The 16938-nt window shown below is 38.7% G+C and overlaps 2 protein-coding genes and 1 long non-coding RNA gene across 3 annotated transcripts; all 3 read left to right on the top strand.

Annotated features, from left to right (window-relative positions):
• Positions 1–8752: 8752 nt before the first annotated feature.
• On the top strand, positions 8753–9926 carry LOC143023879 (uncharacterized). The gene is made up of 3 exons (XR_012966231.1): positions 8753–9020; positions 9137–9204; positions 9327–9926. It is a non-coding gene; the product is annotated as an uncharacterized LOC143023879 (long non-coding RNA).
• Positions 9927–10022: 96 nt separating this feature from the next.
• On the top strand, positions 10023–13781 carry LOC143023891 (uncharacterized). Its single transcript, XM_076182550.1, has one exon. The coding sequence runs from the start codon at positions 10023–10025 to the stop codon at positions 13779–13781; it is 3759 nt and encodes a 1252-aa protein (XP_076038665.1).
• LOC143023890 (uncharacterized) lies at positions 13778–15397 on the top strand. The gene has a single exon (XM_076182549.1). It carries the CDS (start codon positions 13778–13780, stop codon positions 15395–15397), a length of 1620 nt encoding a protein of 539 aa, XP_076038664.1.
• Positions 15398–16938: the final 1541 nt, after the last annotated feature.

The raw sequence follows: 16938 nt of genomic DNA, 5'->3' as shown, positions 1-16938 counted from the left end.
AGGAGAGGGGAGGGGGGCAGGTGGAATAGGGGCAGGGCGCTGTTCTTTCTATCAGTCCAAGGTACCTTTAGTAGCTTCCACACGTCTTCGTCTTTAGAAATAAGTACAATTGAAGTCTCTTTTCACCAAGCCCCTTCCTTTTACCACATCTTTTTTTCAACCCATCCCCCCTCTCACAGGGCTCGGCAGCTACCACTTGGTCGTCCTGATCAATCCTTTTCTATCATCCTCTTACAGGGCTCCGGCATACTACAATTTTGTGACGTTAAGTGGAGAATAGTTTTTGATGTCTTCATCCATCTGATTACAATAAATGATAAGGCAACAGGAACTAAGGAGAAAGAACAAATAAGAAAAGGACATAATAGAAGAATGATTTATGTTAGATGTGAATGGAGGATATTTTCTTATTTTTAAAGGTGGTACTTAAAAAGTATTGAATAATTTTTTGTAATTCTAATCAAAAGAAAATTCTCACATTGTGTCTACTATGACTATTTTGACGGTAATTACCATTTCAAATGATTATTTAAACTCCTTGCAGATAATTTTGATCTTGTATATGCATTTTATTTAGCTGAGGAAAGCCTCTTGGGTACCACGGTGTAATTCAAAACGACTTAATAATATTTCTGTTTTTGTTTTCTAATTATATATGCAATATACCGAGGATGCGTTGAACTTGTAAATGTTATCGTTCAGCCTCAGAACCAATTATTTTTTTCGATAGCAGAAATTGTTACTCTGTATTCTGCATTTGGTGCAAGAACTTGGGGAGGGTTAGGAGAACGAAGATGAGAACAAAGAAAAGGAAGAAAAAAAAACGGAAGGAAGGGGTTAAGAAAGATGACAAAGTGTGGATGTGGGGGAAGAGGAAAAGGAGGAATAAGGGTGAGAAGAAAGGAGAAATAAGGAAAATAAAAAGATAGAATAAACAGCAGAAAGGAGATGATAGTCTGGACACAGGAGAAGGAAAAGGAGGAGGAGGAGAAGAAAAAAAAGGAGGAAAAGGAGAAATACGATAAAAACAAAAATAAGAAATAAACAGGAAGAGAAAGATGACAAAGTCTGGACACATGGGAGGAGGAAAAAGAAGCGGAGAAGGGAGAACAAAGGAAAAAGAGAAGAAGACAAAAAAAAAAAAAAGTGAGGCTTCGAAATGGAGGCTGAGCAGTAATGTAGTTAGGGATTTAGGGAGTTAGGGAATTGCGGAAGAGGGTTAGGGGTGTAAACAGGTTGCAGTTATTGGATTTGAATAGAGTTGAAGTTACTTAGGCTCGGGAGAATGCGAATACAAAGTAGTTCTTAACAGCTGTAAAGGAAGTGTGAACGAGAGGCAAGAGAAGGGAACGAGAGAATGAAAAAAGGGAATGAAACAACAACAACAACAACTTCATTCTTATGTTCTTATGTAAGTTTTCTTCAGCTAAACGAGTGTCATCTCCTTTAGTGGATCTGAGAAAAGTGAGAATCGCAAATATGGCAACATCATCAAGTTGGAGGTCTTGCCTTAAAGCGAGTTTCCCTTTTTCCAGAACAAATGAAATTGAGTTCAGGGGGGGGGGGGAAATTGTGTGTAAAACAATAATAGAGGTAGATTTATTACATGATCGTTAATGGGGTTCTCCCTCAACTAAATAAAACCAACTGGGGATTTTGAGAATAAGATGTATAAATTACCTTCCACAGCAAAAGAGTTGTTTTTGGAAACTTTTATCACGGGATTAAAAAAAAAAAAAAAATCAGACTTCTCCCAGTTAAATAAATGTCTATTATAGCTTTAGTCAGAATCTTCTTCATAGATGACAACTCAGACTAGACATAACCCTTAGTTCTATTTAGAGTAATTGAATTCCACAAGGCATGCTGTGTTTAGTTATCACAAACACTCACCAACACGTTTGAAGTTGGAAGGCGAATTTCTCTAACTCTTGACGGGAGATTCCAGGAAACATTACTAATATTCCTTCCATAGTGGACTGGAACACGTGCAAAATAAACTCTACTAACCCATTAACACAATTACAATTCACACGATAGAGTAAATTTTGGACCACATTATATGTACTGTACTCGCATGTACCGTATGTAGTGCATGTACTAAATGCACTGTCGGAACTGTGTGCACTGTGTACACTGTATGTACAATGTGCACCTCATGTACCGAGTGGACCGGATGTACCGCATGTACTCCGTGTACTATATGTTCTGTGCTTACTGCATGTACTATGTGTACATTGTGTACTCTATATACTTTGTGCATTGTATGCACCATAGGCACCTTATGAATCGTATGTGCCGTGTGTACCGTGTTTAGCGTGTGCATCGTGTTTACCCCGTGTACGTGTATATTGTATGTACATTATGTATGGCAAATGCTGCATGTACAGTATATATGGTAAATATTTCATGTACTGCACGTAGTTCACTCCATGTACTCTATGTATAATGTGCACTGTGATTACTGCGTGTACTGTATGTACTGTGTGTGTTGTGTGTATTGCATGGTCAGCATGTGCTGTGTGCATTGTGTGTGTGTGTTTGTATATATATATATATATATAATAATAATAATTTTCTCGTGTATATGCGCACACATGGAAACATCCTTATAAGACTCAGCCCAGGAATCTAAATCTGTCGAAATTCACCCCTTCAATCACACAATATCCCAAGGTCAGCAACACCGGAATCCATAAAGATGGCGATCGTTATGACAGACTTCGAGTCTCGTAGTCTCCGGGCTCTTGGTGAAGAGAGGAGGAGGAAATAATAGTCCGAAGTTCATAAATGCAAGGGAACCTAACGTCTGAGCTCATGTGTGTGTGTGTGTGTGTGTGCCTGCGTGCGCGTGTATTTGCGCTTGTGTGTGAGTGTGCGTGTGTGCATTTGCGTATATATATATATATATATATATATGTGTGTGTGTGTGTGTGTGTGTGTGTGTGTGTGTGTGTGTGTGTGTGTGTGTGTGTGTGTGTGTGTGTGTGTGTGTGTGTGTGTCTATCCATCTGTGTCTATTTGCCTCTGTCTGTCTGTTTTTCTGTGTGCGTGTGTGTACGCGCGCGCACGTGTGTGTGTGTGTGTCTGTCTGTCTACCTTTGTCTGTCTGTCTGTTTGTCGCTGTCTGCTTCTGTCTTTATCTCTCTCTTTGAATTTCTCTGTTAGTGTCTATGTCTCTGTACATACATATATAAATTTTTATTATACAATCCTTATAAACCATTTTTTCTAGAAAAGAAAATTGCTTAAATATTACAACACCAATAGTTTTTGTTTCGTCTATCATTCGTACTCATAACAATATGCTCATAAACTTGTTTGGATCATTATTGTAGATGCCATTGAATGTCCCTCTGATTCTCTTTAACCTCTCACCGGTTTAGACTGAAAAGACACATTCCTTCCCCGTTCGTGTTGAGCCTGCATATCGGAATCACCATTGGGTTCGTGTATAGTCGGCCCCTTGAAAGACCAATAGGTCACCTGCCGCTGGGACTACCGCCCCACTGAAAAGCATTTGACCTGACCCAGCCACGCTCGTGCGTGCTCCTGCTGGACGACGCCTTTGGCACAATTCAATTTCAAAACGAGAGATTCTTCGAGCCCTTACCACGCATTATGGCCTGAGATCTCCTTCATATTTTCGGTTGAAGAGGACGTCTTTCAAATTAAAGTATTTTTCGAAGGCCGAATGATCAAATCGCAATTTTCTTTACGGATGTCGAGGTAACAGTTATTGCGTATCTTCTAAGCACTGTAATCTCAGTGGCCCTCACCTTCCCGCCGGTCCTTCGTGAGCTCGAAATTAGACAAATCTTTTGTGAGGGACAGGTTATCCACACAAATATTAATGGGAGATTTATCGCTCTGAGTATCATCCCTTAGGGGATCGTTGTAATGGCGTCTTCACAGCTGAGGCGGTTCCACAGAGATAAATGAAATAGATGTGTCTGTAGAAAAAGTAAGGAGAAAGCCACTACGTAAAAACATAATAAAATAAGGACATAAGATTAGGAGACTGCAAGAGGTTATATGTCTTACACTAGGCAGCTGCATGTCCATTACCACCTATCATCCCCATTCATAAAGCACCTCTTAAAAGAAACGGTAGTTTCAGCGTTCACTACGTGGTTGCTAAGTGTATTTTATACGTTGACCAGTCTATTGGTAAAGCAGTTCTTGCCTATTTCCTTCTTTAATATAAAATTGTCCAATTCAAATCCATCACTGCGATCATTTTTTGGTGGAAGGTAAGTTGAGAGTGGAGGATAGATGGAGAAAGAGGAAAGGGACAAAAGGTAGGGAGGTTCTTAGAGTGAACTCTTTGAATGAAAAGGAAAAGGAGAAGGAGTACGGAAAGAAGCTGAAGGAGGAGTGGGAGGGAGTAAAGGATAGAGTAGAGCTGGGTGTGGAGGAGGAATGGGGATGGTTCAAGGAGGGAGTCATAAAGTGTGCAAGGATGGTGTGTGGAACAAGAAGGACAGGGGGAAATAGAAGAAAGGGTAGTGAATGGTGGGATGAGGAAACAAAGAAGGTTGTAGAAGAGAAGAAGCGAGCTTTCACAGATTGGTTACAAAATAGGACGAGGGAGTCATATGAGAGGTACAAAGAAAAGAAAAGAGAAGTAAAGCAAAAGGTAAAGGAGGCAAAGAGGAGAGCAGATATGAAATGGGGTAAGAGTATGACAGAAAATTTTGAAAGTAATAAAAAGATGTTTTGGAAAGAAATTAAGAGAGGAAGAGGAGGCGAATCAAGTAGAGAAGAAAAGGTAACAGGTGCAGATGGAGAGATGATAATGGAAGAGAAGGCAGTAAGGGGAAGATGGGCAGAATATTTTAGGGAGTTGCTAAATGTGAAGGAGGATAGGGAAGGAAAGATAGCTGCAGTGGGAAATGCAAAGAAAATGAGAGTGATGAGTGAGGAAAATGGAGGAGAAATAAGGAAGGATGAGGTGAAGGCAGTTGTGATGATGATGAAAGCAGGTAAGGCACCTGGTCTGGATGGATGCCATGCAGAATGTCTGAAAATAGGAGGCGCAGTGATGGTGGACTGGTTGGTGAGGATATTTAATGTTTGCTGGAGAGAGGGCAGAGTGCCGGAGGACTGGAGGAGTGCTTGTATAGTTCCTCTTTACAAGTGTGAATGTAGTAGTTTCAGAGGGATTAGCTTGTTAAGTGTAGTTGGGAAGGCTCATGGGAGGATCTTGATTGAGAGGATTAGGAGAGGAATAGAAGGTGTAATTGGTGAGGAACCGTGTGGATTTAGGACAGGTAGAGGTTGTGTAGATCAGATTTTTGTGGTAAGACAGATATGTGGGAAAGCTATAGGAAAGGGGAAGGATGTTTTTTGGGCTTTCATGGATCTGGAAAAGGCTTATGACAGGGTAGACAGAAAGGCACTGTGGGAGGTTATGCAGATAAACGGGATAGGAGGAAAGCTTCTGGGAGCTGCCAAGAGTTTTTATGAGAGTAGAGCTTGTGTCAGGATTGGAAATGGAGAGAGCGAGTGGTTCGAGGTAAAGGTGGGACTTCGTCAAGGATGCGTTTTGTCGCCCTGGCTGTTCAACTTATACATGTATGGGGTGGTGCAAGAGGTGAATGCAAGGGTAGTGGGTCAGGGATTGGAGATGGTTAAAGAAAATGGAGAAAAGTGGGAGGTGAGCCAGCTGTTGTTTGCGGACGACGCTGCGCTTGTGGCAGGATCAGAAGAGGGATTGAGGAAGTTGGTGGCAGAGTTTGGGAGAGTATGTGATAGAAGAAAGCTAAAGATAAATGTGGGTAAAAGTAAGGTGATGAGATGTACAAGGGGTGAAAGTGGCAGTAATCTGGAAGTGAGCATTAAGGGAAAACGACTTGAGGTAATGGATAGTTTTAGATACTTGGGTGCAAATGTGGCAGGAAAGGGAGGAGTGGGGGTGGAGGTAGAATGTAGATTGAGAGAAGCGAGTAAATGCCTTGGTGGATTAAAGAGTGTAATGAGGAATAGACATTTGGGAATGGATGCTAAGAGGAGACTGTATGAAGGAGTGATTGTGCCAACAGCACTGTATGGGGCAGAAACATGAAACATAAGAGAGGAAGAGAGAAGGAGTTTGAATGTGTTTGAGATGAAATGCTTGAGAAGTATGATGGGGATTACTAGGCTGGATACAGAAATGAGGAGGTGAGGAGGAGAACGGGGGGAGTTGGGAGATAGGGTTGATGAGAGAGTATTGGGATGGTTTGGACACATAGAAAGAATGTGGATGGATCGGGTGAAGGGGGCTTTGGGGAAGAGGGGAATATCTGTTGAGGAAGGATGGGAGAGGACAGAAGACAAGGGTGAATGGAGAATGGTTGTATTTGGATGATGTTGTTATTGCATGAGGTGTATTGGGCGGGGGGTTGGGTAGTGTGTGTGAGCAAAATTTGATGCAGCCCGAAGGGATTTCTCCCCGTCCTCTCTTTTTATGCAATGGGGAGACGGAGAGGGGGGGGGTCGCCGATTTAATGAAGCGGCCTTGCTGTGGATGTGCTGTGTCTTGCGACACTGCTTCTGACCCAGGGCAGTGGACAAGGTGCAGGAATGACCCATTATCCAGGAGGTGCTTAGATAAGAGGGAGGGTGGAGGGGTGTGGAGTGTATTCAGGGATGGAATGGGTGGAAATGATTTTATGCCTGTGCCTGCGAGTCCTACCAGGCTGTCTTAATAAGATGACCTTGTCTTCTTAATGAAGGGTGTGAAACTGCATCCGATGAAAAATGAAAATGAAAAGGAGGTGGAGGCTACTGACTCTCCGGAAGAGAGACTTGACTAGTTTCACCACCCCTAGTCACCACTGTCACCACCACTGTCGGTTCTCGATGTTTACACTTAAATTTGACTTGTAATATCACTCGTCTCAAGGCCCCTTGCCTTCGTTAAGTGAGTTTCCCTAAATATTCAAGTTCCTCTTAAGCAGTAGTCTCACTATTTTCTAGGCCCCGTGCCTATTCCTCTCGTCCTTTGGGTTAATAAAAGGGTGGTGAATTTTCTTTCTTCTTTCACTGTAATTTCACCTACTGGTTACACTCGGGATCTCTTTCTCTCGTCTCTACATCGTCTCTCCCTAGATCGTCTCTTGATCCTCTCTTGATCCTCTCTTAATCCTCTCTTCGAGATCCCGTATCCTACGCTAAGCTACCTTCGTCTGACGTCACTAATTTTTCTAATCCAATCTCCGGTGACTTTTCAAATAAATGTCACTCCTTATGGGCGTGACTTTGAATTCATGCACCAATAGTTTTTTCCTCCTCCACCTTGCACCAATCCGGAAAGCCATTCCAATGCCACTAGCAAAATTGTTTACCTCAGCATTAGTCAAACGAAGCTAACCTGCGCTTACAGAGTTTTGATTACAACATCGATTATAAAACAGTCACCACCGTCGGTGTGTTTACATAGACATAGCGTCACCTCATGTTTTCAAAACAACAGGCGAGCAGGCAGGCTCATTTACATTCGTACAACTGAATGAAAAGGAGGTGGAGGCTACTGAGTCTCCTGATGAGAGACTTGACTAGAGAGAGAAAGAGAGAGAGAGAGTGAAAGGGAGTCCTGCCTTGTTGTCTAAATATGACAATCTTGTTTGCGTCACCCTTTTCAAAGTCTTTGATTCACTTGAACACCTCTATTGGATCCCCTCGCACCCTTCGTATTTCCAGAGAGTGTAATCTAAGATACCTAAGCCTCTCCTCGTAAGGTAAATTTCTAAGCCCAGGTATCATTCTCCTCTGTACTGACTCTAATGAATTTATGTCCATTCTATAGGACGGAGACCATGATTGTTACGCTAGATAGATTTTGATAATTATGTCTGTACTTTTATTCGCAACTGTCCTAGCAATGAAACTTTCCCATTTGAATTTTACAGTTCTCCAGGGTTCGGTTTTGGGTCCCTTATTGTTCATTACGACTTGGACAATGGGATTAATAGTGATATTAATAAAATATTATAATCTATCTAGCGTTAGTTAAACTCATCCATGACTATGCGGTACAGTCATGGTCTCCGTCCTATAGAATGGACATCAATTCATTAGAATGTAATTAAGTACTATTATAATTACATAAGGATTATATAATTACTATATTGTATTGTATATGTGTTATGTATGTGAATATATACTATACATCATATAGTGTATATGTATGACATGTGTACTATGTATGTTAATCTACAAATATCTCTTACAGAATAATTTGGATTCACTCATCATGATTATTGATTTATTTAGATTCCACTATGTCCTGCGTGACATTCATCTCTCTGTAACTACTTTAGTTTGTAAATTGCATGCCGCCATTAGGCGAAATAGATTTATAAAATCAAATCATCTCTCTCTCTCTCTCTCTCTCTCTGGTCAAGTTTCTCTTCTGGAGAATCAGTAGCCTCCACCTCCTTTTCATTTTCATTTTTCATCTGAAGCAGTTTCACACCCTTCATCAAGAAGACAAGGTCATCTTTTTAAGACAACCGGGCAGGACTCGCTGTGATGGATTTAAATTGGACAATTTTATATTTAAGAAGGAAATAGGCAAGAACTGCTGTGAGTGCCGATTGCACTATGTATAAGAATATTTGATGTATGATGTTCTACAGATAAAGTATAATATGTATCGAGGTTAATTACTAATCATGGCTGGTGCTAGATCTGTGTTAAGCACCAATTGTATGATATTCAAGTGTACTGACAATGGTATGTACTAAAATACTATGTATGTACAATATATGTAAATTGTCTTTGTCGAAGTTGATGTATTGTAGTGAATAATTAACTGTTATAAAATGAAATAGAATTAAAGAAGTCATATGAAAGGGAGAATGTTGAGTAGAACGTGACTTATATATATTTAATGTGGATCCTTTCAATTTGGTATTCCTCCGCTAAAAAGTAGTGCCCCATCCTCTTCGTGAGGAACGTACAAGTATTGTTCTTTCTGTGTCTAGTTGTCAAAGTGACAACACCTTCGGGGGTGTGACCAGGAAGCATAATTGGTAAGCATTAGCAGAGTGAATTATTATCTGCGTTATTTGACTTATGAAATATTTGGTAATATAACCACAAGTTAGTGTGGACATTATGTTAATTCGTGACATCCGTGATTTGATAGAAGCGGAACGGATCACGGAGGTATAGAGTGATAAATACTGAAGGGGCGGAAGAAGAAAGAAAATAATGGTATGAACCATACAGTTTGGCATGCATAATTATTGAATTATAGAGGTTTGTCATGGTTTCATATAGTGCTATTTTGATAGCTTGATTATGAATGTAAATTACAATGTTGAATTGATTTACAGAAACCACACCAATAAAGAAGACAAGCGTGGTGCGTAACATTATTACTTCCTCCTTTACCTCCGTACCTCACGACAGCCACTACAACAGACGGCGATGACAGTTTCATTATTTTCCGGAAACAGTTTATGCTGTTTCTGTAATTCATGTTGAGGTACAGGGAAGGAGGAATACCGCCATCAAGATTAAGAAGTTGACTGCATGCGGCCGGCATGGTCACCAGAGCCACAGTGATCCATAAGAAGTATCAACGTATGAACCATGAGGGTAGTATGAAAGTGTAATTTGAATTAATATATATATAATTTGTGTAGAGAATGTTGAGGATGAATCAAGAAAGTGTAGTAATAGGAGATTATGTAATCATTTTCAAAGTGAAGTATGAGATTCCTTGGTGTATTTGATATTGATATGTAAATTGGTGGTGAATACTATAATGTTTAAGTGCTTTGATCACGAGAAGAACACAAGGTAGTCTTTGAACATAGTTTTCTAGTTTATTCTACTACATATTATCTATAATAAGGTGTACAGATTGTTGGGATCCAGTGTAGACATCATGTTAGTTAACATTGTTACACAAAGTGATGAATAACAGGTAATTATGAGTGCCCTTGGAATTTAAATGAGGTATAGTTTCTAGTTGCATTTATTTGTATTTAGTGTGAGTGAGCCTTGAATATTCTATATTGAACAAAATGGATAAAGCTACAGTGTATCAACTAAAATCATATCTAAAGGCAAAGAATCAAACTTGTTCTGGCAATAAGGCAGAACTTATGAATAGGATACAGGAGTTTATTACAGCTGAGGAATTAGAAACAGACGAAGTCATTCTGGAGTTATTAGCTTTCAATAGAACACATGTAGAAGAAAGAACAGATGGTACAGTGAAACCAATAGATAGTGTGTCTCAAGTAGGGGATAGTGACATAGATAATCAATTAGGTAAGGTGATAGCTAAGAGGGCGAGCTTAGATATCAAATTACAGAAGTTGGAAATGGAAATGCATAGATTAAAATTAGAACAGGATAGGCTTGAGTTGGAAACAGAATTAGAATCGGCTATAGCAGAATTTGATAGTTTGAGTAAATTTGACAATAACGTATATAGTAATGTAGAGAATGATCCTCGTGACTGCAAAAGTACACATCAGAATAATAGTGATAGTCAACAGACAAATAGAGACATGGTTACGACTTTAATGACAAAGAACATGATGCCTGTCCATGTGATTCATAAATTCAATGGTCAGTTAGATAAATATTTTGAATTTATTAGAGATTTCGATATGTTGATTGATAGCAAGCATGTGTCAGATAGTGAAAAGTTACAATATCTAAAACAATATACTGAAGGTAAACCACACAACATAGTTAGAATGTGTTTGAATTTAGATACAAACGAGGGTTATCAAAGAGCTAGAAGTGAATTAAACAAAAGATACGGTAATAAAGAAAGGATAGCTTTAATGCACATAGATAAGGTTCTAGCTTGGCCTGAAATTAAAGAAGAGAATGTTGAGGCATTAGACGACTTCATCGTTGAATTGAATTCATGTATAAGTGCTATATCGGGTATTAATTATGGAATTTCAGAATTACAAAATCTTAGGACGTTGCGTCAGTTGGTTGAGAAATTACCTAGACACTTACAGGATAGATGGAGGAGACTAGTCGACGAGGTAGCTGAGAGTGGGAAGCTAGTGGACATTAAAGACTTAGTCAGATTTCTAGAGAAAGAAGTAAGAATATTGAGTAACCCAACATTTGGGAGAAGTAGTAAGGAAGGATTTAGAGATAAGAAAGTAGAAGCGAACACATGGAGTTCAAATAGAAAGACGAATTATAAGAAAGGTATAGAACCTTATGATGGAAGAGTCCATGTCAATGTGACACACAAAGCAAGAGTTTCTTGTTGGTTATGTCAGGAAGAACATGTCATTGATGTATGTCCAGAATTAAGATGGTTAAGTTATGAAGAGAAGTTGAATAGAGCTTACAATTTAGAACTTTGCTTTAAGTGTTTAAGGAAAGGACATAAAGCGTTTCAATGTAGAGTAATTCGTACTTGTGAACAATGCGGTGGTTCACATCTTACAATCATGCATAGGATGAATAAGAATTTCAAGGTTGAAGGAAGTAAAGAAGTAACGGCAAATCCAGCGGTCACTAATGAGGTTGATGATTCTAGAATTCAAGTATTATCCAGTCAATTGAAAGATTCAGTAGGAGACACTACTGCTATCCCAGTTCAAGTAGAGTTAAATGGTAAAGTTGTTACTACCAGATGTTACCTTGACAATGGTAGCTCAGTCACATTTTGCACTAAGAATTTATTGCAGAAGCTTGGAATGACAGACATGAATTATCAGTCAACTACACTACAAGTAAGTACAATTGTAGGTACAAGAGGAATGTCTTGTCTAAATGTTGAAGGGATGTCAGTAGCCGATATAGAAGGAAATAACCAAATTAGATTACCACCTGTATTTGCAGTGAATAAACTTCCTCTCAATCACAGTCATAATATCAGAAAGAATGATGTAGAAAGGTGGAAACATTTGATGAAGTTAGAATTTGATCACAGCCAAGGAGAGATAGAAATCATGATAGGTATTAATGTCCCAGAGGCGTCTGAACCTTGGGAAGTTGTACATGCAGAGAAACCAGGAGATCCGTATGCTGTGAGAACACGTTTAGGGTGGATATTGTGTGGAAGAATAATAGACAATAATCATGAAATTCCTGTGAATAAGATAAAGGTTGATGGTAATTATTTAGAAAGGAAATTGATTGAATCTTATAATAGAGAGTTTGTAGATTCATCACTGAATTCAGTAGAACCTAGTATAGAGGATAGAAGATGGTTACAATTTGTCGAGTCTGGGTGTAGGCAAATGAATAATGGAAAGTATGAGATCCCTTTACCAATGACAGAGAAACCTAGGATAGTTCCTAACAGTGAACCTATGGCAGTCAAAAGACTTCAACAATTGAAGCGTAAGTTTAAGGATCATGAATATCATCAGCAGTATAAGCAATTTATGACTAATTTACTAGAGAAAGGGTACGCTGAAGAAGTACCTAAGTATGAAGTGAGTAATCAACAAGCTTGGTATGTTCCACATTTTGGAGTGCAACATCCTACAAAAAGGGATAGGGTGCGTGTAGTGTTTGATTGTGCAGCACGTGTAAATGACTTATCGTTAAATGATTTGTTGAGACAAGGACCTGACATCAACAATCTTTTGTTAGGTGTCCTTTTGAGATTTAGATTAGGACTATATGCATGTACTGCGGATATAGAAACTATGTATTATCAAGTTAAAGTGCCTAAAGATGATAGAGATTACTTGCGTTTCTTATGGTGGAAGGATGGACACATAGGAAGTGAGATAGTTAAACTGAGGATGACTTCTCATCCATTTGGTGCTAGTTGCTCCCCTAGTATTGCAAATTATGCTTTAAAACGAGTTGTGCAAGATCACGGGAGTCAGTTTCATAAATCAGTAAGTGAAATAGTTCTTAATAACTTCTATGTTGATGATATGTTGGTGTCATCCGATGACATTAATGAGTTGATTGACAATTGTAATAATGTGATAGATCTTTGTAGTAAAGGTGGATTTAATTTGACAAAGTTCAATAGTAATTCCCGTGAAGTTTTGAAGAATATACTCAAAGATAAGTGTAGTGATGATATTGAGAAGTTCATTGAGGATGAAGAAGTGGTACAAAAGACATTAGGATTGAATTGGTCTCTTGGCAAGGATGAGATGAGCATATCAATCAACACTGATGAAATACCTAGAACAAAAAGAGAATTGCTAGCAGTAATTGGTAAAATTTACGACCCACTGGGCATGGTAGCACCAGTTGTTCTTGAAGGAAGGGTATTATTACAAGAATTATTCAGAAACGGCATTGGATGGGATTGTACTTTGAGTGAAATAGATCAAGGATTAATAAATGTTTGGATGTCAAGAGTAAATAAGCTCAAGTTGTATAGTATTGATCGTTGTACTAAGAAAGGTATAACGTCAAAGGTAGAGGCAATTGAGTGTCACATATTTTGTGACTCTAGTGAAATAGCATATGGTTCAGTGGTATATTTAAGATACAAACATATTGATGGTACAATCCAGTGTAGCTTCATGTTGGGAAAAGCTAAAGTAGCACCTTTAAAATCAATTACAATTCCAAGACTTGAATTGGTGGCAGCCACGCTAGCCATTAAATTGAAGTGTGTGATAGTGAGAGAACTACCTTTAAAGTTAACTCAAATTTATATTTGGACAGATTCAACTACAGTATTAAAATATTTGCATAATGATCACTTAAGATTTAAAACCTTTGTAGCTAATCGAGTGTCTCAGATTCGAGAGAACTCTGAGGATGATGTTGGATGTACGTCTCCAGCAGGGATAATCCTGCTGACGATGTCACTAGAATGAGACAGACCAGTAGATGGTCTGAAGGACCTGCTTTCTTGTCCCAAAATGAAGAGATCTGGCCAGTTCAACAGCAGATAAATAAGGAAGATTTTTCGAATCTTGAAATTAAGAGGGTTATGAAAGTTGAAGTTAAACCAATACAAGGTCACACAGTTGATGTAATGTCACGACTAGTTTGTCACTATTCTTCATGGTTCAAGTTGCTAAGAGCATGTAGTTATCTTGTATTATTTGTCAGACATTTGCAAAGAAAAGGCGTGTCAATTATCGAACTCAATGTTCAATTAATGGAAGTTGCTGAAGAAAGAGTAATCAAATTTGTACAAAACTGCTATTTTGCTAAGGAGATTGTTTGTTTATCCAAAAATGATCCTATTAATCTTTCCAGTTCTATAAGGAAACTTAAACCTATGTTACTGAATGGTATACTCAGGGTAGGAGTCAGATTAATTAACCTAGAATTGCCCTTGGATATGAAACATCCAGTTATTCTTCCCCATGAACATCATGTGACCAGTTTAATCATTCAACATTATCATATGAAAGTAGGACACATGGGAAGGCAAGCAGTATTAAATCAATTGAGACAGAAATACTGGGTTATTAAGGGTAATTCAGCTGTAAGAAAAGTATTATCTAAATGTGTTAGCTGTAGACGCTTCAAGAGTTCAACGATCACTCAGGAGATGGCAGCCTTGCCAGTAGATAGAGCAAATGTAAATCAGAAACCATTTTTTGTAACTGGAGTAGATTGCTTTGGGCCATTTTTTGTGAAGAGAGCACGATCTCGAGTCAAGAGATATGGAATATTATTTACTTGTCTATCCATTAGAGCCATACATCTAGAGATTTTACATGATTTGACGGCAGAAAGCATGATAAATGCATTTACCAGGTTTATGTCCAGAAGGGGTACAGTTAGTAAATTGATTAGTGACCACGGCACAAATTTTATTGGAGCAAATAAGGTATTGAAGGACAATCTTATCATGCGTCATATTGGTAATGAATTGACAAAGAGAGGTGTGGACTGGGTATTCACTCCTCCTGGAGGTTCTCATTATGGTGGTGTTTTTGAAAGAATGATAGGATTAGTCAGACGAGTGTTAGAAGTTGTGATAGGTTCACAAACCTTGTCTGATGATAGTTTGAGTACATTTTTTTGTGAAGTTGAGAGTATAATCAACAGTCGACCTCTGACTGTGGTATCAAATGATGTGAACGATTTGTGTCCCATCACTCCTAATTCTTTACTTAATTTGGATAATTATGTAGTGACACTCAATGGTGGAGAAATGATCTGTGAGAGCAGAAGGAAGTGGAAACAGATACAGCATTTAGCCAAAGAGTTTTGGCGCAGATGGCAAAAGGAGTATTTGCCTTGTTTGCAAGAACGTCAGAAATGGTTGAAAGTTAATAGAAATCTCAAAGAAGGAGATATTGTCTTAATGGTAGAAAATAACACACCACGCAGTCATTGGTTATTGGCAAGAGTTGTGAAAGTGATAAAAAGCACAGATGGACTGATTAGACAAGTAGAAATAATACGTGGTAAGAAACTTTATAAGCGACCTATTTCTAAATTAATACTATTATTAGAAGGTGACTCAGTGTAAAAATGACCCCGTCATTGATGTTGTGATCTTGGATGATCACAAAGGGGAGGGTGTGAGTGCCGATTGCACTATGTATAAGAATATTTGATGTATGATGTTCTACAGATAAAGTATAATATGTATCGAGGTTAATTACTAATCATGGCTGGTGCTAGATCTGTGTTAAGCACCAATTGTATGATATTCAAGTGTACTGACAATGGTATGTACTAAAATACTATGTATGTACAATATATGTAAATTGTCTTTGTCGAAGTTGATGTATTGTAGTGAATAATTAACTGTTATAAAATGAAATAGAATTAAAGAAGTCATATGAAAGGGAGAATGTTGAGTAGAACGTGACTTATATATATTTAATGTGGATCCTTTCAATTTGGTATTCCTCCGCTAAAAAGTAGTGCCCCATCCTCTTCGTGAGGAACGTACAAGTATTGTTCTTTCTGTGTCTAGTTGTCAAAGTGACAACACCTTCGGGGGTGTGACCAGGAAGCATAATTGGTAAGCATTAGCAGAGTGAATTATTATCTGCGTTATTTGACTTATGAAATATTTGGTAATATAACCACAAGTTAGTGTGGACATTATGTTAATTCGTGACATCCGTGATTTGACAGAAGCGGAACGGATCACGGAGGTATAGAGTGATAAATACTGAAGGGGCGGAAGAAGAAAGAAAATAATGGTATGAACCATACAGTTTGGCATGCATAATTATTGAATTATAGAGGTTTGTCATGGTTTCATATAGTGCTATTTTGATAGCTTGATTATGAATGTAAATTACAATGTTGAATTGATTTACAGAAACCACACCAATAAAGAAGACAAGCGTGGTGCGTAACATTATTACTTCCTCCTTTACCTCCGTACCTCACGACAGCCACTACAACAGACGGCGATGACAACTGCTTTACCAATAGACTGGTCAACGAATAAAATAGACTTAGCAACCACGTAGTGAGCGCTGAAACTACCGTTTCTTTTGAGAGGTGCTTTATGAATGGGGATAATAGGTGGTAATGGACATGGAACTGCCTAGCGTAAGACATATGACTTTTTGCAGTCTCCTTTCTTATGTCCTTATTTTATTATGTTTTTACGTAGTGGCTTTCTCCTTACTTTCTCTACAGCCACATCTATTTCATTTATCTCTGTGGAACCGCCTCAGCTGTCAAGACGCCATTACAGCAGTCTCCTGAGGGATGATACTAAGAGCGATAAATCTCCCATTGATATTTGTATGCATAACGTGTCCCTCACAAAAGTTTTGTCTAATTTCGAGCTCACGAAGGACCGGCGGGAAGGTGAGAGCCACTGAGATTACAGTGCTAAGAAGATACGCAATAACTGTTACCTCGACATCCGTAAAGAAGAGCCCACGTGGAAAAATGGCGATTTGATCATTCGCCCTTCCGGAAACACTTTAATTTGAAAGACGTCTTCTTCAACCGAAAATGAATATGAAGGAGATCTCAGGCCACAATGCGTGGGAAGGGCTCGAATAGTCTCTCGTTCTGAAAATGAATTGTGCCAAAGGC

The sequence above is a fragment of the Oratosquilla oratoria genome, unplaced genomic scaffold (assembly GCF_046742065.1).
Source record: "Oratosquilla oratoria isolate Oo_2021 unplaced genomic scaffold, ASM4674206v1 SCAFFOLD68, whole genome shotgun sequence".
Taxonomy (NCBI): Eukaryota; Metazoa; Arthropoda; class Malacostraca; order Stomatopoda; family Squillidae; genus Oratosquilla; species Oratosquilla oratoria.
This window is presented reverse-complemented; position numbering and strand designations above follow the sequence as displayed.